The sequence below is a fragment of the Dama dama genome, chromosome 16 (genome assembly GCF_033118175.1).
Source record: "Dama dama isolate Ldn47 chromosome 16, ASM3311817v1, whole genome shotgun sequence".
Taxonomy (NCBI): Eukaryota; Metazoa; Chordata; class Mammalia; order Artiodactyla; family Cervidae; genus Dama; species Dama dama.
In genome coordinates, this window is record NC_083696.1 from 40,305,454 (window position 1) to 40,333,263 (window position 27,810).

General features: G+C 49.4%; 1 protein-coding gene and 1 non-coding gene across 2 annotated transcripts in view; one reads left to right on the forward strand and one right to left on the reverse strand.

Moving 5' to 3' along the window:
- Positions 1-27,810, forward strand: part of LOXL2 (lysyl oxidase like 2) — a 109,330-nt gene that overhangs the window by 36,269 nt on the left and 45,251 nt on the right. The window contains exons 3-5 of the mRNA XM_061163883.1: positions 1,481-1,656; positions 19,304-19,515; positions 25,112-25,334. Of these exons, the coding sequence (XP_061019866.1) occupies positions 1,481-1,656; positions 19,304-19,515; positions 25,112-25,334 (611 nt within the window). The remainder of the gene's footprint in view (positions 1-1,480; positions 1,657-19,303; positions 19,516-25,111; positions 25,335-27,810) is intronic.
- Positions 4,617-4,752, reverse strand: LOC133071480 (small nucleolar RNA SNORA2/SNORA34 family). Its single transcript, XR_009696433.1, has one exon. It is a non-coding gene; the product is annotated as a small nucleolar RNA SNORA2/SNORA34 family (small nucleolar RNA).

Here is a 27,810-nt window from a genome sequence, read left to right on the forward strand (position 1 = left end):
CTTGTGTCTCTCACAAGCATCTGATATTAGTTTTTTTTTTTTTTTGAGGGGGGCAGGCACACAGTCCAGCATGCTGGATTGATATTAGTTTTTTTTTTTTTGAGGGGGGCAGGCACACAGTCCAGCATGCTGGATCTTAGTTCCCCACCCAGGGAATCAAACCTGTGCCCCCTGCAGTGGGAGGTGGAGTCTTAACCACTGGATCACCAAAGAAGTTCCAGCATCTTATATTATTAAATCCATCTCTTACCTATCACTTTGCCGCTCACTGAATTCTTTCTGCACCATGATGTGAAGAGCCTGAGCTCCTCTGTTTCAGTGTTACATTTCTGCCAACAGTTCACAAGGGTTCCGATTTCCCCACATCCTTGCCAACACATGTTATTTTCTGTTTTAGTTTTTGCTTTGGTAATAGCCATCCTAGTGGGTGTGAGCTTGTGTCTCACTGTGGTTAACCCTCTAGCATTTTGCATTTGGAATTCCCTACTTACTATAAGTCAGGTGAAGTATGCACAGGAGGTGAGCAGAGACCCACCAGGGACTCCCAGACAGATTGCCTGGCTACAAACCAGCCCTGCCTTCGCCTGACTTCTGAAATGTGAGAAGGAGGCTCTGTGGTTAATCTTGCTGGACCGTCTCTGAATCAGGGGATGGGAAACATCAGGAAGTAGGAAGAGCACTGAAAACACCAGGGTTTTGGGTTCAGAGAGATGACCTCACTTTGTGAGTTGCCTTCTGTGAGCATAACTAATACCATCACCATCATCATCACCATTTTAAAAAATATTTATTTTTGGCTCCTCTGGGTCTTCCTTGGTGCCCATGGGCTTTCTGTAGTTGTGGCTTGCCAGCTCAGTAGTTGCGGCACACGGGCTTAGTTGCCCCGTGGCCTGTGGGATCTTCCCAGACCAGGAATTGAACTGGTGCCCCTGCATTGGCAGATGGATTCTCAACCACTGGACCACCAGGGAAGTTCATCATTACCATTTTTTTTTAGTAACTCTGGACTAACAATAAACGAGGCATGTGTCATGTATTATCTCTAATCTGCACATGGCCCTGCCATTGAAATGTCATTATTATCCCCACTTTACCAATGAGAAAAGGAAGCTTTGACCAGGGTTATGGAGCTAAGTGGCTGAGCCAGGATTAGTATCAAACAGCTTAGGGTCCAAAGTCCCTGTTTTTTGCATTATACCACGTTACTTCAGGTTTAAATCTGATTTCTACTCCGATCACTTTCAATCCGCCACATCCCTATATCACATCCCTCTGCCGGGGGAATCCAGGAGGGTCATGAACTGTATGAAGTATTTCAACACACCGAAAACCAATTGATGACCCCACACGCTGCCAAAATTAGGGAAAATTCCTGTTTTTGTGTACATCATTGGTGCTCCAATGAGCCAAAAGACTGAGCCCAAAGACTCAGAGCTAATCTGACATGGGTCTTGGCTTCTGTCTTCTCTGCTTCCTTCAGGGCCCATCTGGTTGGACAATGTCTACTGCACCGGCGGGGAGGCCACCCTTGCAGCCTGCTCCTCCAACGGCTGGGGGGTCACCGACTGCAAACACTCAGAAGATGTGGGCGTGGTGTGCAGCGAGAAGAGGATTCCTGGGTTCAAGTTTGACAATTCGCTGGTCAACAACATAGAGGCAAGTCATGTGCTTGTTTTTTTTTCAATTGAAGCATAGTTGACTTCCTGTGTTGTGTTAGTTTCTGCTGTATGGCAAAGTGTTTTATATACATATATAAAACACACACACACACACACACATATGTATTCTTTTTCATACTTTTTTCCATTATAGTTTGTCACAGGATGTTGACTATAATTCCCTGTCTATGGAATAGAATTTTTTTTTAATTTTATTTATTTTTTAAATTAAAAGCAATTTAATTTAATTGCTTCACAATTTTGTGTTGACTTCTGCCATAGAACAATGTGAATCAGTTACAATTAAGTACATATACTCCTTCCCTCTGAGCCTCTCTCCCCTCCCCCAACCCCACCCCTCTAGGTCATCACAGAGCCCCAAGCTGGGCTCCATGTTACACAGTGTGGCCTTGTTGTTTATCCATCCCTAGTGTAATGGTTTGCATTTGCTAATCCCAGCCTCCCATTCCATCCCTTCCCCACCCTCCCCCGCCTTGGCAGCCACAAATCTTGAGTCTGTTTCTGTTTCGGACATAGATTCGTTTTTGTGTCATATTTTACATTCCACATTTAGGTGATATCGTATGGTGTTTCTCTTTCTGATAAGTCCATGTGCTCTTGACAACTCTTTCATGTGAGTGTTTCCCTTCTTCCATTTAACGCACTTCTCACCTATGATTCTAAGAAGTGTGTGTGATCACTTGGAGGGGAGGGATCTAAACTCATCATTTGGTGCCAGGGTAGTTGAGGAAGCATTTCTGAAGACGGGGATGCCATCAGAAGCAGAGAACAGCTTAGACAAAGACACAGAGACATAGAGTTTTCTGTGAACTGGGCGTAAGCAGGTCAATACCACTCAAGAGTGTAGATCCTGAATCTGGAAATAGTGTGAAATGAAGGTAGAAAGGTGGCCATGAGAAGACTGCTATGTTCAGGAGCTTGCCCTTTGGGCTAGGAAAATGTATCAGCTAGCAACTGCAGTGTAACAAATTACCTCCCTGCTCCTTACATTTTGCAGCTTCAGACAACAAACATGGATTATCTCTAATAGTTTCTAAGAGTTGGGAATCCAGGCATGGACAGCCAGTTAATTTTTCTCAGAACATCTCGTGAGTTTGCAGTCATGTTGTCAACTAGGACTGGGGACTCCTCTCCCAAGTTGACTCCCGTGGTTGCTGGCGGGCCTTAGCTCCCTTCTGGCCGTCAGCTGGAGCCCTCTGTTCTTCTCCATACAATCGCCCTATAGGCTGCTAGAACATCCTTAAGATATGGTGGTTGTCTTTCTTTAGAGTGAATGACTCAAAAGAAAAAGAGAGAGAGGGAACGAAACATGGAAGCCATGTCTTTCATAACCTCATCTCAGAAGTGATGGTCCATCATTTCTGCTGTATTTTATTGGTCATTCATACCAACAGTATGCCTTGTGGGTGGCTATTACCCAAAGATATGACTCCAGAAAGTAGTGGTCACTGGGGGTCATATTGGAGGCTGACTGTCGTAGGGCAATTGTCCCCTATCTAGCGGAGGGTCAGAATCCCTTTTAAAATGCACTGGAACCTCGCTTCAGACCTCCTGAGTGAGGGTCTCCCACTATGAGAACAGCTTATTTTTTTAACTCTCTCAGATGATTCTGATGCTGCCAGCCCAAGTCAACATTTGGGAATGGCAAAAGGGCTTATGACCCTTCTTCTATATTTATGGCTAAATTTCAGATTTAACTTTTTAACAAGTTGTGCTCCAGCCAAAGACTAGAATGAACAAACATTTAATGCTCTCCTCTATGTGGGGCTTAGGGCAGGCAGAGGAGGCAGCCAAGACTCCTTCCTCAAGGAGCGTGCTGGATGTCACCCCCGAGGCACTACAGGACCTTCCGTGAGTCCAGGAATAGGGGCCTTTTCTGTGCTGCAGTTTCCAGCTGGCCTCAGACTAATGCACAAGAGAGGTGACTCTTGAAATTGCCCTATTTGGGCTTCAGGGGAAGCTCTCCCCAGACTGTGGTCCTTACGTTTTCCTCCCATGACTCACCCTGCCCCGCTCTTCCTCATATGCTCTGAGAATGCACTGAGAGACTGGGAGCTGGTCCAGACCTGCTGACGGTGCGGAAAAGGGTCTCCAGCCTCTCTCGGCCGGCAGCGCTGAGACCACTTCTGGCTGACAGTCTTCAAATGCCGCTGTTTTATTTGGGATAACCAGAAGAGATGGTTACAGAGTTGATGTTGTGTATCTAGTGTTCTGGTTCCTGATGATAATCATGAAGGTTATAATTTGGAAGGTGGGCTTATCCAATCCAGTTTCATACTTTTCATCGCCACTCTTTACATAACTTCATATGAGGTAATTAGCCACCCCCTCATATGATGCATCTCATCTTTCCAATGAGATTGGAAGCTCCCAAAGGCAGGGGTTCCATCTAGTTTACCATTGTATCCAATAAAAATAATGCTAGGTACCTAGAATTTTCTTCTCAGGAATGAAAACCAACATTATCCACTTAAGTGAAGAATTCGTCATGTTGTTTAGTGACTGAGTTGTGTCTGACTCTTTTGCAACCCCATGGACCACCAGGCTCCTCTGTCCATGGAATTTCCCAGGTATGGAGTTGCCGTTTCCTTCTGCAGCGGATTAAAACTGTCTCCTACTTGGTAGGCAGATTCTTTACCACTGAGCCACCTGGGAAGGCAGGTGAAGAAGATCCTAGGATAAAATATCAAACTAAATAGCAATGAGAAATGCACAGAAGCAAATCATTCCTTCATAGTATTGCCTTGCCTAATAGGACTATGAATTTATGTGTGACTTTTTTTTTTTTTTGGATCCACAGCATTTTTTTTGGTAGTAATTGGATTTAGCAGTGTTATAATTCTAAAGAGCAAGTTAAATCAGGGATCTCTGAATCTTGGAATCCCAATATTAATCAACTACAAATAAGTATTAGCCCATATCTATCATCAATGACTGAAATGTTTCTTTCTAATGAGTTGACCATTCCATTATGAAAGTTCTGAAGTGGCCAACAGATCATAGATAGAGACTTCTTCAGCCTTCTGCTTGAAACAATCACTTCAGCAAACTGCTGGCCTTGATTCAAGGTCAAATGTGTGACATCTTTAATGGGCTTTTGTTCATCCTACAACCTTGGGATAATCCACTTGGATCGTCAAGGGAAGATCTAGGCTTCCAGGCATGAGAAAGTCACTGCTAGCATGAATCAAAAGTGGATAGGCCAAAATGCCAGTGGGTTTTGGACTGGAAAAATGAGAAAACCCATCTGCCACTAGGAAAAAAAAAGAAGTTCTGAAAAAGAACTCTGTGAAGGGCACTTCAGCAGAGAAGTGTTTATGAAATTACCTCTAGGGTCCAATTCTAATGCTTAGCATTTAAAGGGGAAATAAGGGATTTCCCTGGTGGTCCAGTGGCTAAGACTCCATGCTCCCAATGCAGAAGGCCTGGGTTCAACCCTTGGTCAGGGAACTACATCCCATATGCCACAACTAAGAGTTCGCATGCCACAACTAAGGATCCTGCATGGTGCAACAAAGATCAGAGATAGACTCAGCCAAATAAATAAATAAATAATTTTTTAATAAAGGGGAAATAAGATGGGTCACAGAGAAATTAAAACCTTCGTTGCCTGGAAAAGGCAGAGAAATGACCAGGGGAAAAATTTATTAGAGAGAACTTTCTTATTGTGGAAGGGCTGAGAGTCCATGATAGGAAAGATTAGCACCTATCTCTATTCTAGACATTTATTTGTTGGGGGTCTGCTGTGCACACATCACAGTCTGGGACACCACTGGGGTAAGTAAACGTGACCGTTGCTGTCAAGCTCTTATAACCCTAGAAGACAAGATGCATGCCTTGGGGAAAGTTGGAAGATCATTCCAGGGCAAGTAACCTATATCCTAAGTGAGTTTACAGTAATCCAGAGAGGATTAGCTGGGAGGAGTCTGGTTTTGAGGGCTAGATGACTTCCACAGCCTCTAAACTTTGCATTTTCCTAGAAGACCTCCCTCTTGCTGTCATACAAACCAGATTGGTTACCAGGGACCAGACTTGGAGCTTTCCTGTCTAGCCAGGGATGCTGTGAGAATTTTCAGTTGGTGAGCAGTCTGCTGTAACCTCTTCCCTTTGGTATCTGCTTAAAGTATGTCATGAATGGGCCTAGATCTCAGGGTGTCTGACCAGAACTTCAGAGAGCTGCCAGAAGATTCTTCTATCCAGGACTTTGTGGCTAAGCTTATGCTTATGGGCAGGGTTGGCCTGATGGGTAGCAAGCCACCCAGACTACCTACAAGGGATATTTGTGGGATGTGACAAGTTTCTCCGAAATACCTCATATAATAGCTGTGTCAGTAGCTGAAGTCATGGAATCATTCCTCTTGGCTAGAGAAATGTCACCTGTTAGATGTGTGTGGACCAGGGAAGTTTTGTTGTTGTTGTTCAGTTGCTAAGTTGTTTCTGACTCTTTGTGATCCTGTGGACTACAGCATGTCAGCCCTCCCTGACCTTGACTATCTCCTGGAGCTTGCCTAAGTTCATGTCTATTGAGTTGGTGATGCTGTCTAACCATCTCATCCTCTGCTTCCCTCTTCTCCTTTTGCTTCCTATCTTTCCCATCATCAAGGTCTTTTCCTCTGAGTCGGCTCTTCATATCATGTGGCCAAAGTACTGGAGCTTCAGCATCAGTCCTTCTAATGAATATTCAGGACTGATTTCCTTTAGGATTGACTGGCTTGATCTCCTTGCTGACCAAGGGACTCTCAAGAGTATTCCTCAATCCCACAATTTGAAAGCATCAATTCTTTGGCACTCAGCCTTCTTTATGGTCCAACTCTCACATCCATACATGACTACTGGAAAAATCATAGCTTTGACTAGATGAACCTTTGTCAGCAAAAGGATGTCTCTGCTTTTTAATACACTGTCAAGGTTTGTCATAGCTTTTCTTCCAAGGAGCAAGTGTCTTTTAATTTCATGGCTTCAATCACCATCTGCAGTGATTTTGCAGCCCAAGAGAATGAAATTTGTCACTGTTTCCACTTTTTCCCCTTCTATTTGCTATGAAGTGATGGGACCAGATGCCATATCTTAGCTTTTTGAATGTTGAGTTTTAAGCCAGCTTTTCACTCTCCTCTATCACCCTCATCAAGAGACTCTTTAGTTCCTATTTGCTTTCTGCTATTAGAGTGGTATCATCTGCATATCTGAGGTTGTTCATATTTCTCCTGGCAATCTTGATTCCAGCTTGTGAGTCTGGATCCAGTCAGACATTTTACATGATGTACTCTGCACATAAGTTAAATAAACAGGGTGGATTGAGAGCATGGAGTCTTAGATGCTGAACCATCAGGGAAGTCTTGGAATGAGTTTGGGATGAATATAAGGTTCTATATCAAGGTTCATGAGGAAAAAAAAAGAAAAAAACAGTTATAGAGCAAAAGCCAGGGAAAGAGACTGAAAGTGTTGATTGTGTTTAAAAGATCCCTGAAAGTGACTGGTTGCGTGAAAGCTCAGTATAAGCCAACGGTATAGTATGGCTGCTAGAAAAGTGTGTGTAAACTGACACACTTGGCTGAGGGGAGGGGGACATTTTTCCTAAACTCTTCGCTTTTTGGACCAAGAAGTGAGTGAAGTTCCAGGGCCATCTCTTAACTAAGTCATCCAGAGTAAGGGCCAGCCAGGTGGAGACAGGTCTGGAAACTACATCACATGAGGAAATGAAGACCTTGTGTTAAGAAAAGAGATAAGACGGGAGAGATGTCGGTTCTCTTCAAATATTGAAGTGCTGCCATGGGAAGAGCGTTTGTAATTTGTTCTAACTCCCAGAACTAAGATGAATGGGGAGGGATTGGGGTGTAGATTTCAGATGAATGTGAAAACTCTTTAAGGCTGAGTGATGGGGCTACACATTTCAACACCGTCTGAGGACTCTGTAACACAGGAGACAGGCTGCCCTGTGAGTGGTGAGCTCCTTGTCCCCAGTGTAGTTTAAGCAGGAACCGGATGAGCTCCTGCAAGGAATATGGCAGCCAAATCCCTACATGGGAAGGACATGGGATGAGGTGATTCCCAAGTTCTAAGACCCCATGTTTATCTGCATCTCTGAAAGTGCCCCCAGCCAGCCCACACAGGGGTGCACGCTAGCTGACTACCAGCAGTGACTGCCATTGTGTGTCAGACTCACCCTGTGGCTCAGTGGTAAAGAATCTGCTTGCAGAGCAGGAGAGCCGGGAGATGCGGGTTCAATCCCTAGGTCAGGAAGATCTCCTGGAGGAGGAAACGGCAACCTACTCCAGTATTCTTGCCTGGGAAATCCAATGTACAGAGGGGCCTGGGGGCTACAGTCCATAGGGTTGCAAAGAGTTGGACTCAACTGAGCACACACACACACACACACACACACACACACACACACACATGACCATTGTGTGAATTGGGGTCATGCCTGTTACACACACACACACACACACACACACACGCACGCACGCACGCACGCAGAGAAGGGATGTCTGCTAGTGTGTGTTCTCATGTTTTCTCTCGACCTCTGGCACATCATGACTTCGGCTTTGAAAGCAGACACTTTCCACCCTCACTGTTCTGCATCACAGTGAAAATTAAAGCCCCACCTCCCCTCGATGTCCCCCAGGTGGGGCTCATAAATTCAAAAGTGGCCAAGCGTGAAGAGTCAAGTTAATGACTTCTCTGTGTCTTGTGACCCCAGGCACAAAAGATCAGTCTAATGAAGATCACAGAGACACCCCCATCTCTTCTCACCCTTATTTTGAATGGGCGTGACCAGGTTCTAGCATATCCACCCTCGTAGATGCCTGGAGGTTGAAGACAGATCACAGACCATTAGAGATGACCCTCACAGGCTTGTGCCTTCTCCAGAGCACATTGAAATTTCCCCAAGCAGCGAGTGGAAGAAAACGGCATCTGTCTAGACCAAGCTCATCCCACTCTGGGATGCCAGAGGCGTGAGTCACTAAGCCCTGGGGCCTGGAGGATGGAATTTCACTCCATGAGCTAACTGTGCTTCCGTGGACTCCTACATCTGCCTGGGGCATCCTCAGGGGCCCCCGACACTTCATAAATTCCCTTCTAGAGGAGGGGAAAAGTGCTTCTTCTTCGGAGGGATGACCCCACCCAGAGAGAGTTTGGCCAGAGCACAGAGCAAGTCCACTCCCTTCTTTAAGATGAGTTGGTTGATTTTGATCCCTTCCAGCTATGACAGTCTGTAATCCGGAGTGGCAGTGGTTTCTCCTTCAGAATGGCACAGCACGCACTCATCGTTTACAAGGGGGTTTAAACAATCTGTAGGGGGGAATATCAGATGATTTCTGGAAAAGTGCATGCAGACTATAAAACGTTATAAGAGATTTGCCTTACTGCTGATTCACCAGCCTGGGTTCATTTCTTTCCAGAAAATTAACCGAGAAGGACCTCCATTCTCCCCTTTGCTGTGGTCTAAGTTTTAGACCCCAGAGTGGGAGGCAGGACCCCTGAGTTCTGGCCCCTTTGGAGCCTGAGACTTGCAACTATATGTCCAGAGGGACTGACCTTTCTTGGGTCCCTGGACACCTCACTGTAAAACAGAATTTTACACAGGGGGAAATAAAATGAGTCCTGGGCCAATTCTCAAAACCTTCTTCAAAAGAGGAAAGCAGGAGCAAATAATAAATGTTCAATACTGTTGGTTTCAAGTGCATAAATCTTTTCTAAACCTATAAAACAGAGCTCCAAGCAAACCTCCCAGGAGTTCAGAGGCTCTTAAACTGAGAGGCTTTGTTTCCTGTCTGTGGCTGTGGACAAGTTGGAAAAAGCATTAGATAAGGGGAGATTACAAATCCAGATGCCCTTGTGAGCAGCCGTCCCTGCTCTGGCCCATCTGCACATTGCTAAGTCATGTGCTCATAGAGAGGCTCGTGGCTGGGGCCGGGTGCTGTTAGGTCAGGGAACATAACGGGTCTTTTCCTTTTCTTCAGCCTCCCCACCTCACTTTCTTCTCTACTCATTTTTTAAAACTTATTTTTATTTTTGGCTGCTCTGGGCCTTCGTGGCTGCATGTGGGCTCTCTCTAGTTGTGGTAGGGGGGCTTCTGCTTGTAGTGGCTTCTCCTGTTGCAGAGCACAGGCTCTAGGGTGCACGGGCTTCAGTAGCTGTGGCGCATGAGTTTGGTTGCCCTGCGACATGTGGGATCTTCCCAAACCAGTGATCAAACCCGAGTGTCCTGCATTGGCGGGCGAATTCCCAACCCCTGGACCACCAGGGAAGCCTCTACCATTTTTGAAAGGCTCTTCTGCCAAAGCAGTTAGGTTCCCAGAACTGATTAGAAATCCTCCAGCTGTGAGATTTAAGGGTGGCCTATGGGCTTTTCCAGTGGCTCAGATGGTGAAGAATCTGCCTCCAGTGCTAGAGATCTGGGTTCGATTCCTGGGTCAGGAGGATCCCCTGGAGAAGGAAATGGCTACTCATTCCAGTATTCTTGCCTGGAAAATTCCATGGACAGAGAAGCCTGGTGGGCTACAGTCCATGGGGTTGCAAAGAGTCGGACACAACTTAGCGACTAACCACACATCCTCTGAGTGGCCTCAGAGCCCCAGTTCTCCTTTGTGACAGCAGGCAGCCCAGGAGGTCTGGAGGGGCCAGGAGGAGGATGAGGATGGAGCTGGGAGGAGAATATTCACTTCCAATGGTGGGGGCATCCGGTACCCACCCCCTCCACACTCTCACCTCCTACTGGAGGGACCCGGAGACCTGAAAAACCTCTTTCTTCTGCTCTTAACCACAGGGATGGAGGCTGTTGTGCATTTTTTAAATTCCAGGAGTCCAGGTTTTTATTAGTCACAGTTAACTGCCAAATGCTTCAGGGCTTTCCCCCCAGCAGCAACCTTATCTCCCCAGCATCTGGGGGCTCTTGAGGGTGGAAGCCTGAAGCCAGGAAAGGGGTAATTAACTCTTTATGCTAAGTCACTTCAGTCATGTTCGACTCTGTGCGACCGCATGGCCTGTAGCCTGCCAGGCTCCTCTGTCCATGGGATTCTCCAGGCAGGAATACTGGAGTGGGTTGCTATTTCTTACTCCAGGGGATCTTCTCAACTCAGGGATCGAACCCAGGTTTCCTACATTAAAGGCAGATTCTTTACCATCAGAACCACTAGGGAAGCCCATAATTAACTCTAGAAAGGTCCAAACACTTCCCAGCCAGGAATTTAACCCCCTACTCCCCATCAGAGATGAGGCGCAGCAGATTGCATTGGGCGGTTTAAGAAAGAAAGGTGGGTCTGTTTTCATCTCTGTGCAGTTTAGAGGGTGGTGGTCCCTCCAAGCTAAATATAGCCCTACTTCCCCGGATGGCTGCTGCGTAGCTGGCCGGCTTCCCTCTGCGGCAGAAGGAATGGTAGCAAGTGGGCAGTTTGTTTTGGGCCCTTCAGTTAAGTGGGTAGAGGACCACGGTGGGAGCCTACAGCATCTGCCCAACTGTCAAGCTGAACCATCACATATCACTCTCCTGGGTTTTCTCTCCCTGCCTACAGGGAGCTTGGGCAAGAAGAGGTATTATATATACCCTGTCTGGTGCTAACATTCCATGATTCTGTTTATCGAGAGCCTTGACATGGTCTGGGCTCACCAGCCACCACAGGGGCACAAGAGAAGGAGTTCGAGGGTGACCTATTTTTCACCACATCCAGGAAGCAAGAGGGCATTTATGTAGCTAACAGAACAGATTATTCGAAACTGGGCACATCCTGGCAAACTTGGGAGCCCTGACTCCTGACCAGTGTACTGTATGCACAACCCTTTGAAAATCATAAACACCATTATAATTGCTTGTAAGTTGAAAGAAATAGGTAATGTTTTACTCACTCATTAGATGAAATCAGTGACTAAGTAGCTTTATAATTTGTTTTAGATGAAATAGATGAATGGTAATATGTACTCCAACTGTAAAATTTTTAAAAATTAATTAGTTTTTGGCTGCTCTGAATCTTTGTTGCTCTGAGCAGGCTTTTTCTAGTTGCGGCAAGGAGGGCCCTATTCTCTCGTTGTGGTGCATAGGCTTCTCATTGCGGTGGTTTCTCTTGTTGTAGAGCGCGGGCTCTAGGGGCCGGGGCTTCAGTAATTGAGGCCCTAGAGCTCAGGTTCAGCACTTGTGGCACAGGGGCTTAGTGGCCCCATGGCATGTGAGATCCTCCGGGACCAGGAATTGAACTGGTGTCCCTGGACTCTTAACCACTGGAACACCAGGGAAGTCCTGTTCTCCGACTTCGAACAGTGTGGATGGGATGGTAAATTGTTGCGGAAATTTCAAAAGGGAGAGGTTCATGGGGAGAGATTCGTGGGAGGGATTCTCTATGGAAGAAGTAGGGGCTTGAGCTGGGCTGGAGAAAGCTTCTCTCTGCTCTGGTTGAGAAGGTCTTTTCTGCAGGGTGGGGCTTCTGATATGACTAGGGTAGAGGGTGGTGACAAAGGGACCAGGTGACATTAGAGTTGGCCACGCCAGAGAGGTCAGTGACAATGAATGCCCCCGCCCCATCTCCATGCGGCTGTTGCTAAGGCAGCTGGAGGCCGTCTGTTCACTCATTCATTCAGTACAGTTTAATTGAGCACCAGATTCTATGCTGGGTACTGGGAATCACTGATGATATTCAAGGACAGTCTCACCATCCTGAAGTTTGCTGTCCAGTAGTGGAGAAAGGGGCTTCCCTGGTGGCTCAGATGGTAAAGAATCTGGTAAAGAATCTTCTGCAATGCAGAAGACCAGAGTTCGATCCCTGGGTTAGGAAGATCCCCTGGAGAAGGGAATGGCTACCCACTCCAGTATTCTTGCCTGGAGAATCCCATGGTCAGAGGAGCCTGGTGGGCTACAGTCCACGGGGTCCAGAGTCAGACACAGCTGAGCAACTGACACATACACAATGCAGTCATTACTTTGCCACCATGGTGATGGTTGCTAGGAGGAGAGGCATCAGGCGCCCCACCTGGGAGCGGGCCGGGCGGTTTGGCCAGGTCCACAGACTTGCTTGGTCTGTGGCCTCGGCACTCCCGCTGGCTTAGAGGGACCAATTGCAGGCGCAGGTGCCATGCCAGCTTCCTGCGGTCAGCAGCTCTTGCCTGGTCTCCAAGGAAGCAGCCTCTGTTACCTGCTCCACTGCTTTCAGGTTGGAAAATGAAACAGAGCATTTGATTCTCCTGCAGTGTTGCAAAGCTCTTGATTTATAGAAGGGCCCAGACTGCCAGCTTTCTCCTTCGGTGGTTTGGCACGACCTCAGCTCTGGTGCCACTCCCATCCCGACCCCCTCCACCCAGGCAGGTCTCCATCACACAGTGCTGAGCAACAGAAATCACCGCACTGCCTTCCCTCTTCCCTTTCATCCATCTGGCCCAGTTGGAATCACTGGCTCGAGAATGTTCCCAGGAACTTCTTAGGCTGTGAATTTCAGATTTGATCATCAAAAGGGGATAATTATAGTGTAGCCAGCCTCTTCCAGTACAGCATGTCTCATGCTGTTTACAGATGTTACCCATTTGGATAAACTGACTGAACACGTGCTGATGGTCAGCTCAGCTTTTAATTCCATTCAATAGCTATTTATTAGTCTCAGATTTCTAGGGGGAAGAAGGAGGGTGTTAAATAGCTCAGATGGCAGGAGATCAAATGGATAAAGTACAGCTATCTCCTTGTCCATCGGTAAGTCACACAAGAAGTGCTTATGCTGTGAAGAGAGGCAAGCCTCGGTGTTTGTTTTGCATTAAGCAAAGAATAAAGAGAGTCTTTGTTACATTTCTGGCTTGAGAACTCAGCATTTCTAGTTAAACTGCTTTCCTGTAATTGAATTTTTTAAAATGATTATTATTAGTAGTTTATTGCAGAAATATGTGAGGACCCACTGTATGTTGTGTCTGGTGCGAGTTGCCGTGAGGAATACAGGAATGAATAAAAAAGCAGGTCTGTCCTCGAGAGACTCACAGTCTGATGAGGTGGCAGAACTCGTGGAAAGATCAATACTACAAGAGAGTCAATATAAGCCAAGGATAAACTGAGGGACTCAGCAAATGCTAGAGAATAAAGACATCAAATCTGTGTGGATGAGATATTTGATGGAGGAGGGGCTTCATGGAAGAGAGGATACTGTCTTTCCCCATCTGCCATGAGTGACTACAAGAGACTTGCTGATCTGGTTGACTAATGTCAACCTCACACAGTTCCTGGGACTGGTATCCTTCAGCTGGTATTCTTCAAATGATTGAATGAGTGAGATTGTTTCTAAGGGTCAGGAGGATGCTCACTGGTAGAGAGAAAGCAAAAAAGGATTGCAGGAAGCAGCTTGATCCTGGCGTTAAAAGAGTGATGCCAGCCTGGCAAGAAGGGATGCTCAAGGCTGGAGAAAGGACAGGGAGGGGACAGGCGGGTCTGATCAGGAACGCTCTTGACCTGGAGTATAAGACCTCGGGGAGCCATGGGAAGATTTTGAGCCAAACACATGAGCGCACAGTGGTTAGCTGGATGGATATGCCAGCCACGTTTGAGGAGGACTGGGTCAGTCATTCATCTGCCCTGAAGAAACAGAATTGTGATGTTCTTCTCTTACTTCCACAATTCTCACCGCACACCTGCCTGGACCACACACATGGGAAGGAGATGGAAGGGTAGGAAAAGCATGGCTGGGGCAGAATGAGCCATAAGAGCAAGGAAGAGAGAGGGAGCAAGAGGCTTGCGGGCTGCAAACTAGGAGGGCGTTGCCTTGCTCAGTGAGAAGAGGGAAACCAAGGGCATCCTGGGTGCGTTTGGTGTGAGGTGCTGACTTAAGTTGCCAGGGTGGCACCTGGGAAAGTGGATGTCTATCTGGAAGCCCATTTTTTAACAATAGCTGCATAGGGGCTTCCCTGGAGGCTCAGTGGTAAAGAATCTGCCTGCCAGTGCAGGAGACAGATCCCTGGTCTGGGAAGATCCCACATGCCACAGAGCAACTAAGGCCATGCACCACAACTGTGAGCCTGTGCTCTCGAGCCCAGGAGCACAGCTTCTGAGCCCTCCTGCTGCAGCTGCTGAGGCCCCACTCTCTAGAGCCCATGCTCCTTAACAAGAGACGCCACTGCAGTGAGAAGCCCGAACACCCTAACTACAGAGTCGCCCTGCTCATGGCAACTAGAGAAATGCCCAAGCAGCAATGAAAACCAGCACAACCAAAAATTAAATAAATAGATACTTTAAGAAAATAGCCAAAAAAATAAAGGGCTTTGAGAGCAAGATGCAGGAACTTGTTAGCTGTAGAGGGAAGGGGCTTACTAAGTGAGCAGCAGTTGTGCAGAACAAACCAGTCGTCTGTTCTGGTGGGATGATGGGGGACCACTACCTCTCCATCCTCCCAGCTGACACCACTCCATGGATGACTTCTCAGGTGGGAAGGCTTGGTCTGATACATTAAGTAATTAATTGCATGATTAAATGATAACTTCTAGAGGGAGGAAGGGGAAGAATTGGACTAAGATCTGGCTCTTGGAAACATATCCTCCACAGGAGGCGATGAGCCGAGTGCCAGCTTTCAGCAGTGAAGTGCGTCCTTAGAGGGTTGCTTGCCTTGTCTCCCCCTGAATCTTTCCCTGATGCAATCCCCAACTAGACTTTCAAAACTGGTGATTTTTCCTCCTTGGCAATAGCCCCAGACTGTCACATTGTGGAATCTGCAAGTCATTCACAGATGCTGCAAATGTGAAATGTCATTCAAGCACAAGACTGGGAGACCAGCCCTAGTGATCATTCACTCATCCTTCTTTCCACCACCCCACTAAGTACATAGCAGGGCAGATTATGGCCTCAGGGCACCCTGATTTTCCCCTTTGGAAGGCGGTGATAGTCACTCCCAGGGCTCAGACCCTCCCTGGAGATATGCTGAGTTTTGAGTAGGACAAGTCCAGAAGGTTCTGTGAATTCCTTGGTGGGAAGCCTTTTGGAGAGTTTGGTGAACTCCAGTCTCTGGCCGGAGGGCCAGCCTTCAGACTTTCGAGTTTTAAAAGGGGCCAGATATATTGACGGCTCCTGGGCTCTTGGGCTAAATGTGAAACAGGCAAGTCTAAAGAGACTTCTGTTAGAAAAGAAAAATGTGTATAGGTTTTAGTGTTTCAAATCTTCACTGCTCTTTTGAAGTTGAACTTCTGGGGGGAAAAAAATTTCTAATGCTTGCGGTTATGGAAAGGATTCCAAGGCAGTGAGGTCAGGAGGGCCGTTCTGTGTGTACGTGTTTTCCTACGCAGAGCTCTCTGAACAGCCCCTGTGAGCTCGTTAGCCAGCAGCGAGCCCTGACTGCGTGCCACTGAGGGTTTCCCTGCTGCCCCCTGGCCTGAGTCCAAGGGCAGCTGGGAGGCAGCCCTCTCATCTCACGTACATTCCGGCCTGACTCATAGCTTCTCTGGGCAGGGAGCATGGAGGACTTCAAATGTGGGCTTTTATCGGGCGGACCCCCAAAGGATGCCTCAGAAGGCCGAGTCCCAGGCCCAGGCGTGTCATCTCAGTAGCTGGCAAGGGATGGGATGAAGGCAGAAGGGTGAAGACCCAGAGGCCCACTGTGGTGAGCCTGGGGCATGGACTTAGAGTCAGAACTCGGGTTTCACCCTTGTTTATCTACTTACTGGCTGTGTGAATTTGGAGAAGATGCCAAACCTCACTAAGTTTTCTTGCTTTTCACCTGTAGCCAGCCAGGGTATACCATTAGCCCTCTCACTGGTTGTTATGGGAACTGAGGAAGGGGATGGATGTAACGTTCTGAGTGCAGAGCCTGACACGTAATGAATTGGCTGGCATTTGATGAATGAGTGCTCACATAATCGTTATGATTCAGAGAAGAGCCAGGGCCCCAGGGTTGGGCAGTAGGGAGGAGGCTGGCAGGGTCCTCGGAGGGAGCAACTGTATTTTATGAGATGAATGAATGAATGACTGAGGTGGATTTGAGCCCAAGATGGTGGGAAGGAATTAGTTCTGTGGAGAGAGAAGAGGAGAAGGAACTTGCCTGACTGCTCTCCCAGGGCTTTGCAAGGAAACCCTCTGCATCTTCGTACTGCGTGCACAGACACACACTCCACACAACATCCTCCTGCACATGGACACACAGGAACATGAGCTCCCCTAGAGACACATACGTGGACGCACAAGCGCGTGCAGAGACACACATCCAGAGAGACATTCATGACACCAAACATACACACTAGTGCCCACACACACACATGCAGTGAGTCAGTGGGAATACAAGAACAGTGACATCAGTTCTAGCACTTTCTCTCCTCTGAGCCTCATTTCCTGCATCTGGGACCCTAGCTGGCTTGCTCACTGGTTGTTATTCTGCTGAGAGGACACTGCCCAGCCTTAAGACAAGGGTCAGTTGAGCTCCCCCACCCTGGCCTTCCTCCCTCTGGATTCACACTCTGTATCCCAGCTGAGCTGATGCTCCATGGGCCGAGATGAGGGGAAAGGGACAGGGGGACGGGGGGAGGGGGAGGATCTGTGAATTTAATCAAGTCTACCCAGCCTGCCTGCCCCATGCAGCTCTCAGGGCCAACGCCACAGTGGGTAACTTCCTTCTGGGCATCACACATTCCTTACACACTGGAATTCCAGCCTGGCCTCCCGAGGTGGTAAGTCGGAGGAGGGGGCTGGCCCACGAGCCGGTCTAGACCTCCAGCCCTTTCTTGCTCACTCCTGTCCATGTGTCTTGGTGGCGTGAGCCCTGTGGCCTGACTGGGAGCTGTAATGGATCCAAGGATCCAGGCTGGCAAACATAATCCTGCCACTGGCGGCTTTCCTTCCGCTCTGCATGGAAAGGAACCAGGGCTAGATGCCACCCCCCCCCCCCACCACCCCAGCCAACATACTTTCCACCACCTCGCAGGACTGGGGAAATGGGGCCTGGCTTTGCACCCTGAAGCCAGTGGCAAGGAGACCTGAATCCCTGGGCACCCAAATAATGGTTCTGTTCAAACTCCCAGTTCATTTGCATCCTGGCTGGACTGGGGTGTGGGCACCCAAATCGTTGGGTTCCTCTTTGCCAGCGTCCCTGCCCAGTCCCATGTGGCGTGGTTCAGAGAGCATCACACACCAAACCTCAGGTGCTCTCTGCCTCTCTGTGGTCCTGGGAGATCACTGGAGTCACCCAGTATTCTTATCTGGAAAATGGAGATGACACTAACTATAAAGACCTCTATTGTTTGAGGATTAAGTGAGAAAATGCCCAGAAAGTAGTGGTACTTGTTATCGTCCTATTATTGTTGTTGAGCAGTCACTCAGTCGTGTCTGACTCTTTGTGACCAGGCTGCAGCATGCCAGGCTTCCCTGTCCTTCACTCTCTCCTGGATCTTGTTCAAACTCATGTTTATTGAGTCAATGATAACCATCCAACCATCTCATCCTCTGTTGTCCCCTTCTTCTCCACCTTCAATCTTTCCCAGCATCATCCTAGCTGGCTGTAGATTTGGGACTGAGGTATAGGTGCAGACAGCCAAGGGATAAGGTTAGTTGTGGTTTAGAAGGAGTCCTCTGGGGGCTGGCCCTTTGTCAGATGGATGGAGGAGAGCAGGGAGGCAGGGACTCAGTTGGGGAGCCTTGTGAGAGCTGGTGGTGGACCCTTGGGCAGGGGCAGAAAGAAGACGGGCTGGAAGTGAGAGATTCTGGAGCGTCCTTAGTTTGGGGCAGATTTGTGAGAACCGTGGAGAAACATAAAAGATATCATCCTGGAAAATTCTAGGTAGGCGCCTATTCCTCCATCCAGCTTGGCCTGTTGAGGGTGTGGGCTAGGGGCAGGGACAGAGCAGCCCAGTGTCAGGGGCTGGGAGAGGAGCCCACCTTCAACCCCAGCCTTCTCCACATCCTCCTAGCAGGCTCCTGTCTTTTCACTCACTGCCACAGAAATGGGGAGAGGAGAGGGGTGAACAGGGGCCTTCAAGACAAGGGCCTCAAGATATTCAGAATCTTTCCTTTCCTTTCCTTGGCATAGTTGCATGACTGTGTGCATCCCTACCTCCTGGGCCCCAGACTTGCCCCTCCTACTTGGCTGGCCTGGGTCCAGGCACACACCTCCTTTCCTCCCCCTTCTCTCCAAACCTTCCCCTTTCTCTTCTGGCTTTTCGCCCTGAAGACTGCTGACACGAGGGGAGCACATGAGGCGGTGTGCAACATGGCCCCACCAGCTCAGGGTATCTGGGGCTCATCTGCCCAAAATTTCAGTTTTACAGGCAGATTGCTGGGAAGGCACACACGCACACTCACTCCCAGGCCTGCACACAGATGCTTTGGAGTAAAATACAACCATCCGAATGATTTTGCCTCTAGAATACAGCATTCAAGGAATGCGATTCTCTCCTCTGCTCTTTGAGACCCCTGCATGGGGAGGCTGCTGCCCTCTGGTGTTTTTGATAGGATAGAGGAGGAGCGCTGGGCTCCCCTAAGTCCCTGATTGCCTGGGTCACCCTGCTCCTTCTCTTCTGGCTCCTGCAGCCCCACTACATGTGCTGTGTGCTCTTGGGGAGCACCCACAGCCCCCCAAGAGCCCAAGGGGAGTGGTGGGCAGACTCTCAGGATAAGCCCAGTCTGCCGTCACCTCCCCAGGGCCAGACCAGGAAAGTCACCCATCTCCTTCCACCCCCTCCCCTCCCAGAACATGAACATCCAAGTGGAGGACATCCGGATCCGAGCCATCCTCTCCGCCTTCCGCAAGCGCACCCCGGTGACAGAGGGCTACGTGGAGGTAAAGGAGGGCAGGACGTGGAAGCAGATCTGTGACAAGCACTGGACGGCTAAGAACTCCCGCGTGGTCTGCGGCATGTTCGGCTTCCCTGGGGAGAAGACCTACAACACCAAAGTGTACAAGTAAGGAGTCCGGGCGGGGCCTCTGCGCGGCGGGACTCTGGCCCCAGCTTGTCCTCAGTCATCTCTGCGGTGGCTCAGTGTGCGTGCTCATTAGACTCTTTGCGACCCCATGGACTGCAGCCCACCAGGCTCCTCTGTCCATGGGATTCTCCAGGCAAGAATGCTGGAGTGGGTTGCCATGCCCTCCTCCAGGGGATCTTCCTGACCCAGGGATCAAACCTGCGTCTCCTGTGTCTCCTGCATTGCAGGCAGATTCTTTACCGCTGAGCCACTGGGGAGGCCTGCATTGACCTCGTATCGGATATTTACCCATATATATGCAATCTAGAAAGGCGGTGCTGACGAACCTATCTGCGGCACAGCAATGGAGATGCAGACATAGAATGCAGTGGCCGGGGCCACCTCTGTCCTCTGCCCCCTCGAAGTGATTATTGTGAGAAATCTGCAACTGTTAGGAAAATGAGAAACAGATCTAGTGGATTCAGTTACATTCATCCTGAGTAAATCTTGTGATGCTGTCATGGTTTCCAAAGTTAGTATCTCCCCAGGCAGGGAAAGGGGACTTAGAGTAATTTGCGGTCGGGTGTCCAGTGAAGGGTTTTCAGTCCGTGACAGGCTGGTGTATTGACTGGTCATGGGGTCTTTTTATCTCCTCTAATAAGGATAATAATCTGCTTTACTGAGCACTGACTACACGCCAGGTGGCTCTGTTCTTAGTCTTTCAAGTGTTAGTTGCTCAGTCATGTCCAACTCTTTGTGACCCAATGGCAAGAATACTGGAGTGGGTAGCTGTTCCTTTCTCTAGGGGATCTTCCTGACTCAGGAATCGAACCTGGGTCTCCTGCATCGCAGGTGGATTCTTTATGATCTGAGCCACCAAGGAAGCCTTCTTAGCTGCTTAAGCGTCACAATTCTAGGAAGGGGTCTATGTTACAGCTAAAGGAATGAAGTCAGAGAAAGGTGATAAACTAGGAAGTGGCAGACTCAGGATCCACCCCGGGTCTCTGGCAACAGGGTCCACCCTCCTCACGAGTGCAGACTTACTAACTCTTCCCTTTCAAGCCAAGGAGAGAGGTGGCTTCCAGCCAGGAAACAGGGGTCCCTGCCCCAACTCTCCCCCCAGTCCCTGGGGTCAGTGCAGGCTTTGCTCCTTCCTGGGCTCAGCCTGGCTCCTTAGGTCAGAGCCTCTGGGTCCACCATGAGGGTGAGTGCTGGCTGCCGAGCTGCCTGGTGGTGATTCCTGCCCCAGCCGCCCCAGACATGGCCCAGATCTTCCTGTTTGCACAGGGTGGGATGGGGGCAGGCAGGGTGGTCCCATTCTCTAAATAGTTTGGAGAATTCCCGCCAGCTGGCTGGCTCCTTCCCTGGAGACACCTTCTCAGCCTTTCCTTCCAATTGGAGCCAAGAAAAGTAGATCCCTTCCCCTGACAGGCTTCCTACCTGCTGGCCCCACTGGAGCCCCCAGCCTGGCACAGGTCTTTGCCCAGTCCTGGGAGCAGGAAGGCTGCCATCAGCCCTGCTCTGTAGCAGGACAGGGTGCCCGAGGCCAGGCAACACGTGGCTTGTTCAGAGGGCTTCTGAAAACCTCCTCCTCAACTGCGGGTGGACCAGAGTCATCTTCTGGCTGTTGAAGGGGGATCACTGACCTCAGGTCTGTTTGGCAGCTGGGCTGCAGATGATCCTCTCACAGACTGGGAAGTGGTACATGTACCTGGAAATTGATCAGACTGAAGCCACAGGGCCCCATCTCCCAGACCAGGAATATTGTGTAGTCATTTTCTTTTTCTTAAAGCAAGATCCCATTATTGGTATTGATTTATTGATACACGATTACTGAACAGAGACTGCATTCATGTTGCATCTCGGGAGTTAGGACTCTAAGGCTTTGGTGAGCTGGCTGAAACAGGGACCAAAAGGACCAAATTAAAAATGCTGAGTCCCCTTGGTTTCATGTAGAGAAAGGGATTCAGAAGCCTGGGGAGACTAGAATGTTGCCATGGATTTGTCATCTAAGACAAATGGGTCCAGAAGACAGATGTTTCACCATGACAGAGAGGAATAAATTTATAAGGGAAGCCCTGACTCCCTCTCTGGTTCTTTTATTTATTTGTTTATTTGTCTGCGTCGGTCTTGGCTGTGGCATGCGAGATCTTTCATTACCATGCACAAGCTCTCTAGTTGTGGCACACGCTCTCCAGTGCTTAAAGGCTCAGTTGTTCTGCAGCTTGGGGGGTCTTAGGTTCCCTGACCAGGGATTGAACCATGTCCCCTGCATTGCAAGCAGGATTCTTAACCACTGGACCTCCAAGGAAGCCCCCCCTCCCTGGTTCTTAAGAGCTCCCTGAGGGTTCTTCTCTAAGCCAGACCTCAGGGTGGGGGCTGCAGTCCCTGCAGGTCAGGAAACCTAAAGGCAGTGGGGGTAATTAGATCCCGGGTGGCAGGGACCCGGTGACAGCACTCAAGGCCAAAGGCAAGATAGGCGGGCGTGGCTACTGAGTGGCCAGCAAAGTCGAAGCAGCAATCAGGATAGACTGACCCCTGCAGACTTGTGGGGTTGACCAGTTGATCCAGCTGGCTGTCTCATGGTGCTCCCAGAAATGAAATAGGAAGCCTATTTGATTCTTATTCAATCTGTAAAAGCAGAAAAGTTCTAGGTTAAGAGAACGAAAATCTGATCTGAATCATAAAAACAGGTCCAGCCCCTCAATGTCCAGACTTGAGAAAGTTTATAGACCTATAAGCCCTTGAATGAAGAGGAGGCCGGGTCTCCTTGAAGAAGGACTGTGGCACACTGCCAGAAGTGTACCCTGTTAGTCATTTACCCAACGGGACCTATGACCTTTTACCAAGGTCACTGTATTGTACACTGGAGAAAAGGAAATGATCAGAACTGTCAGGAACCACTGGACACAGGCTCTGAACGGACCCTGGTTCCAGGGACCCAAACATCCCTGTGGCCCACAGTCAGAGTATGGATGTCAGGTGATCAGTGGAGGTTTGGTGCAGGTCCTTATCACAGTGGGCTCGGTGGGTCCCCGAACCCACGCTGTGGTTATTTCCCTGGTTCAGAATGCATAATTGAGGTAGACAGTCTCACAGAGCGGGCAGAATCCCTACCATGCCTGGTGTGCTCCTTGGCTGGAGGAGAGCAAGGAGGACGTCTCATTTTCAGTTGAATCAGTTCAGCTCAATGTTACCCAGCTATCAACCTAGATGCCTCTTTCTCAAGCAAGCTTCCCGCTTGGCCAGTGCCTGTCCTGTAACTCCAGTCGCCCACCATCAGGCCTAGAGTGTGTTGTCCATGTGTGCATGTGCGTGCTAAGCCACTTCAGTCAAGTCTGACTCTTTGTGACCCCATGGACTGCAGCCTACCAGGCTCCTCTGTCCATGGGATTCTCCAGGCAAGAATACTGGAGTGGGTTGCCATGCTCTTCTCCAGGGGATTGTCCCAACCCAGGGACAGAACCCACGTCTCTAATGTCTCCTGCATTGGCAGGCAGGTTCTTTACCACTAGAGCCCCCTGGGAAGCCCCTCCATCCTCCCCAGTGCCTCCTATCTGCATCCCCACGTCTGCATCCCGGGGTGGGGGAGGGGTGGCCTGTGAGAGTGACTCATGGGGGCAGGGTGGGCTGCCCTGGTGGAGGCCTGTGGAGGGTTGCATTCCTGTGATCTGATGTCAGAGGACAGAGGGGCTCTCTGGGGAGGGAAGAGCAGCTCTGTCTGCTGAGGGAGCCTCTGTGTTGAGAGCTCAGCACATCTGTTCCTGGGAGAGGCTGGTGGTCACTGAAAACTGGGAGCTAGAAGATGTTCCGATGCAGTGAGATCTGACCGCTCCCCATGCCCCTGACATCCCCTGGGTGTGTTTGCTTGCCTGACTTGTGTCATAGCAAGCTACAATATCCTACCCACCACAAGTGTGTTCTGCTGTCCCAGGTACGAGTGTCAGGGGAAACAAACTGGAGGTTGTGTTTCCAAGAGCAGGGCTTTCCAGGGAATGGGGAGGGGCGGTGGCTCTTGGAATTCTTTTTCACTTCTTCTTTATTCATTTATTTTGGCTACGCTGGGTCTTCATTGCTTTGCACAGGCTGTCTCTTGTTGCGGCGAGCGGGATCTACTCTTTGTTGTGGTGCGAACGTTTCTTGTTGCAGTGGCTTCTCTTGTTGTAAAGTACAGGCTCTAGGGTGCATGGGCTCCGTAGCTGCAGCTCCCAGGCTCTAGAGCACAGACTAAGTAGCTGTGATGTGTGGGCTTAGGTGCTCCGCAGCATGTAGATCCTCCCGGACCAGGGGTCGAACTTGTGTCCCTGCATTGGCAGGCAGACTCCCATTGACTGTGCCACCAGGGAAGCCCTGGCTCTTGGGATCATTAACAGTCCTCCTGTGTCGTTCTGTGCTCTGGCTGTAGCTATGTTGAGCGCAAACCCTGAGCTTTCCAAGACAGTCCTTTTTCTTTCAAGGATTCTGTGTCATTGCATGCATAGACTAGAATAACTACCAGTCGCAGTTTTTGGTAAGGAGAGATATCAGTGGCATCTGTCAGGTTTATCCTTCCTCTCTGTTCACATCCCATTCACTCTGAGGCAAAGCAGAAACTTCCAGGCCTGCTAGACCAGTAGGGACAGGACTCCACTTCTGTTCATCTGGGGCCAACTTGCCCTGGGCAGCCCCTTCTCTGGGCAGTCCGGCAGCAGTGCGTCTCACTGGATTCTGCCAATCACCGATGAGCCCACAGACTTCAAAGACCCGGGACAGGAGAGAGGGAAGGGTAGCTTCCCCCCTTCGCCGCTTTGGTAACCACAAGTCTGTTTCCTATGTCTGTTGAGTCTGTTTCTGTTTTGTAAATATTTTGTAATATTTGTTTTAGATTCCACACATAAGTGATATCCTAGGATATTTGTCTTTTTCTGTCTGACTTACTTCACTTAGTATAATCATCTCGAGGTCCGTCCATGTTGTTGCAAATGACGTTATTTCATTCTTTTTTTGGCTGAGGGATATCACATTGTATTTGTCTCTCCAAGATCCCTTTTTACACTTTGCATCTATAGGCATCAGTATCATATGTCACTACACTGAGTTAGGGGCTTCCCAGGTGGCGCTGTTGGTAGAGAACCTGCCTGCCAATGCAGGAGATGTAAGAGACTTGGGTTCAGGCCCTGGGTTGGGAAGATCCCCTAGAGGAGGGCATGGCAATCCACTGCAGTGTTCTTTCCTGGAGAATCCTACAGACAGACAAGCCTGGTGGGCCATGGTCCATAGGGTCACAAAGAGTCAGACGTGACTGAAGCGACTTGGCATGCACACACACTGAGTTAGACCCTTGTCTCCTAGAACGTGAGCTCCCTGGAAGCAGGAAGCCATGACTGCCCTTCCAGGTCTGGCTCCCCAGTGCCCAGCATGACCAGTGAGTGCTGGCAGACATGCCCTGCAGAGCCCTGTCTGGAGCAAGACTGAACTGCAGGAGTGGGGACCATGTCTATCTGGTTCCACTACCTTAGTGACTGGCCCTGGGCAGGGGTCAGTTGCCCAGCTGTGGACGAAGGGAGGGGTGGGCAGCGTGATGTCTTGGTCACCCGCCCTGTCTCGCCTTCCACAGAATGTTTGCCGCCCGCAAGAAGCAGCGCTACTGGCCATACTCCATGGACTGCACAGGCACGGAGGCCCACATCTCCAGCTGCAAGTTGGGCCCTCAGGTGTCACTGGACCCCGTCAAGAATGTCACCTGTGAGAATGGGCTTCCGGCTGTGGTGAGCTGTGTGCCCGGCCAGGTCTTCAGTCCTGATGGACCGTCAAGATTCCGGAAAGCCTACAAGCCAGAGGTGAGGATGGGGTGGCAGATTTGGTACCTGGAGGGGTGGGCTGGTGGTTAAAGGATCAAACAGGGACCCCCCGCCCAACTCCCCCCACCAAGAGAACCGGCAGCAACTCAGACCACTTTTCCAGAGGGCAGGAAGATACAGGACACTTGTCAGGGCCGGCTTCACTGACAGATGCCACTGCATCTGTGTGACCAGCAGCTGGGAGCCTGTCCCCAGTAATGAGCACCCCTACCTGTCCTTCTGACACTGCTGCTCACCTCTGAGACTAGTGTGCCCCCAGGGCGGACAAACACCGCGAGAGGGCTGTGCCTCACTGCTGACCATCACAGGTTCTGTGTGCTGTCTGTGGACCAGCACGAAGGGTCAGGGTGGGCGGTGAGAACTAGGGGCTTCTGGGAGATTCCCTGAGAAATCAAGCATCCTAAGAGCCCTTGGCAGGCTGCTCCGGTGGCTCAGATGGGAAAACAATTCGCCTGCAACGCAAGAGACATGAGTTCGATCCCTAGGTCAGGAAGATCCCCTGGAGAAGGGAATGACCACCCACTCCAGTATTCTTGCCTGGAGAATCCCATGGACAGAGGAGCCTGGCGGGCTACAGTCCATGGGGTCGCAAAGAGTCAGACACGACTGAGGGACTAACACTCACTTTCAGAGCCATTGGAAACATGATCCATCTCTCAAAAGCATAAGAAATCAGATATAATGGTTTTCAAACAGGTCTTACTTATTCTGCATCAGAAAGAATAACAACTTTTAAAAGCTTTCACAGAGTTAGTACAGAAAGGCCCTACACATGGATGACTTTTCTTCTAAGAGTACGTTAAAAATCCAGTTTGTACATAAGTCCAGCAAAATTAGCCTAGGTACCCAACCAACACAATCAGTTATGTACCACTGCTTTTACATTTGCTTCTGGACGTCCTAGGCTTGAAATAAAAATGTGGTATTGCTATATTCCGTGGGCTTTCCTGGTGGCTCAGTGATAAAGAATCCACCTGCCATTGCAGGAGTCAAGGGTTCGATCCCTGGGTCGGGAAGATCCCCTGGAGAAGGAAATGGCAACCCACTCCAATATTCTCGCCTGGGAAATGCCATGGACAGAGGAGTCTGGTGGACTACAGTCTATGGGGTCGCCAAGAGTCGGATACGACTTAGTGACTAAACAACAACAACTACATACCATACTACCTACACAGATACGTGTATATACACTACAGTGTATAGTACTGTATAGGAAGGCACAGAAAAGCACGACACTCAGAGAGGATGCAGCCACGTGACAGTGGGCGCTGGACACTAACTCACTTACGTGACTGGACGTGCAAACACAAGTTCACATCTTTGAAAGTTCACAACTTGAAGGTTCATACATAGGGGACTTCCTGTAAATGGAAACAGGTCTTCACCACATCTATGTTATCTGTGCCTCTTATCACGCTGTATGTTTGTGAATCAGTACCTGCATGTGAGGGGAGGTGTATTAAAGAGGTGCGGATGCACATCTGAATTTTCATCCCCATCTCAACGGACTGATTCCTCAGGACCGGTGAGCTGTCCCGGCCAAGACAGGCTTGATGACTCCTCTAAAGAAGAAAAGTGAAAGAAAGTGAAAATGTTAGTCACTCAGTATTGCCTGACTCTTTGTGACCCCATGGACTATAGCCCACCAGGCTCCTCTGTCTGTGGGAATTCTCCAGGCAAGAATACTGGAGTGGGTTGCCATTCTTTCCTCCAGGGGATTCCCAACCCAGGCATCGAACCCAGGTCTCCTGCATTGCAGGGGGATTCTTTACCACCATTTGAGCTACTCAGGAAGCCCCCCTGAAGAAGAGCAAGTGCACTATCCTCTCTTCCCTCGGAAATCACCAGTTGGCTCATCTTTTTTCCCACTCTCCTTTTCGCACATATCCCTAAAGGTTCTCTGTGACATGCATGTCCTGGAAACTACTAATCCGGGCCAGTGTGTGGGAACAGTAGAGGGATAGTGTAGGAAAAAGAGCTAATCATTTATTAACGAATGATGCCCTGTGCCAGACGAAACTTGGGAATTGGTATTTGCCTGGGGGATAGTAACAGCCCCTCCCCAAGCCGAGGCAGCCTCACTCTGCATCTGCTGTCCCCTCCCCCATCTCTGCCCCCATGCTTGTGTTTGTGCTAAGTCACTTTAGTCGTGTCTGACTCTGTACCACCCTATGGACTATAGCCTGCCAGGCTCCTCTGTTCATAGGATTCTCCAGGCAAGAATACTAGAGTGGGTTGCCATACCCTCCTCCAGGGGATCTTCCAGACCCGAGGATCGAACCCACATCTCTTGTGTCTCCTGAATTGGCAGGCAGGTTCTTTACCACTAGTGCCACCTGGGAAGCCCCCCACCCCATCTCCCTCTCCAATCTCTCCTCTCCATCAACATCTATCAACCTGCTCATGGATAGGGAGTGAGCCCCTATCTACTTATCCAGTAGAAACGGGAAACTGA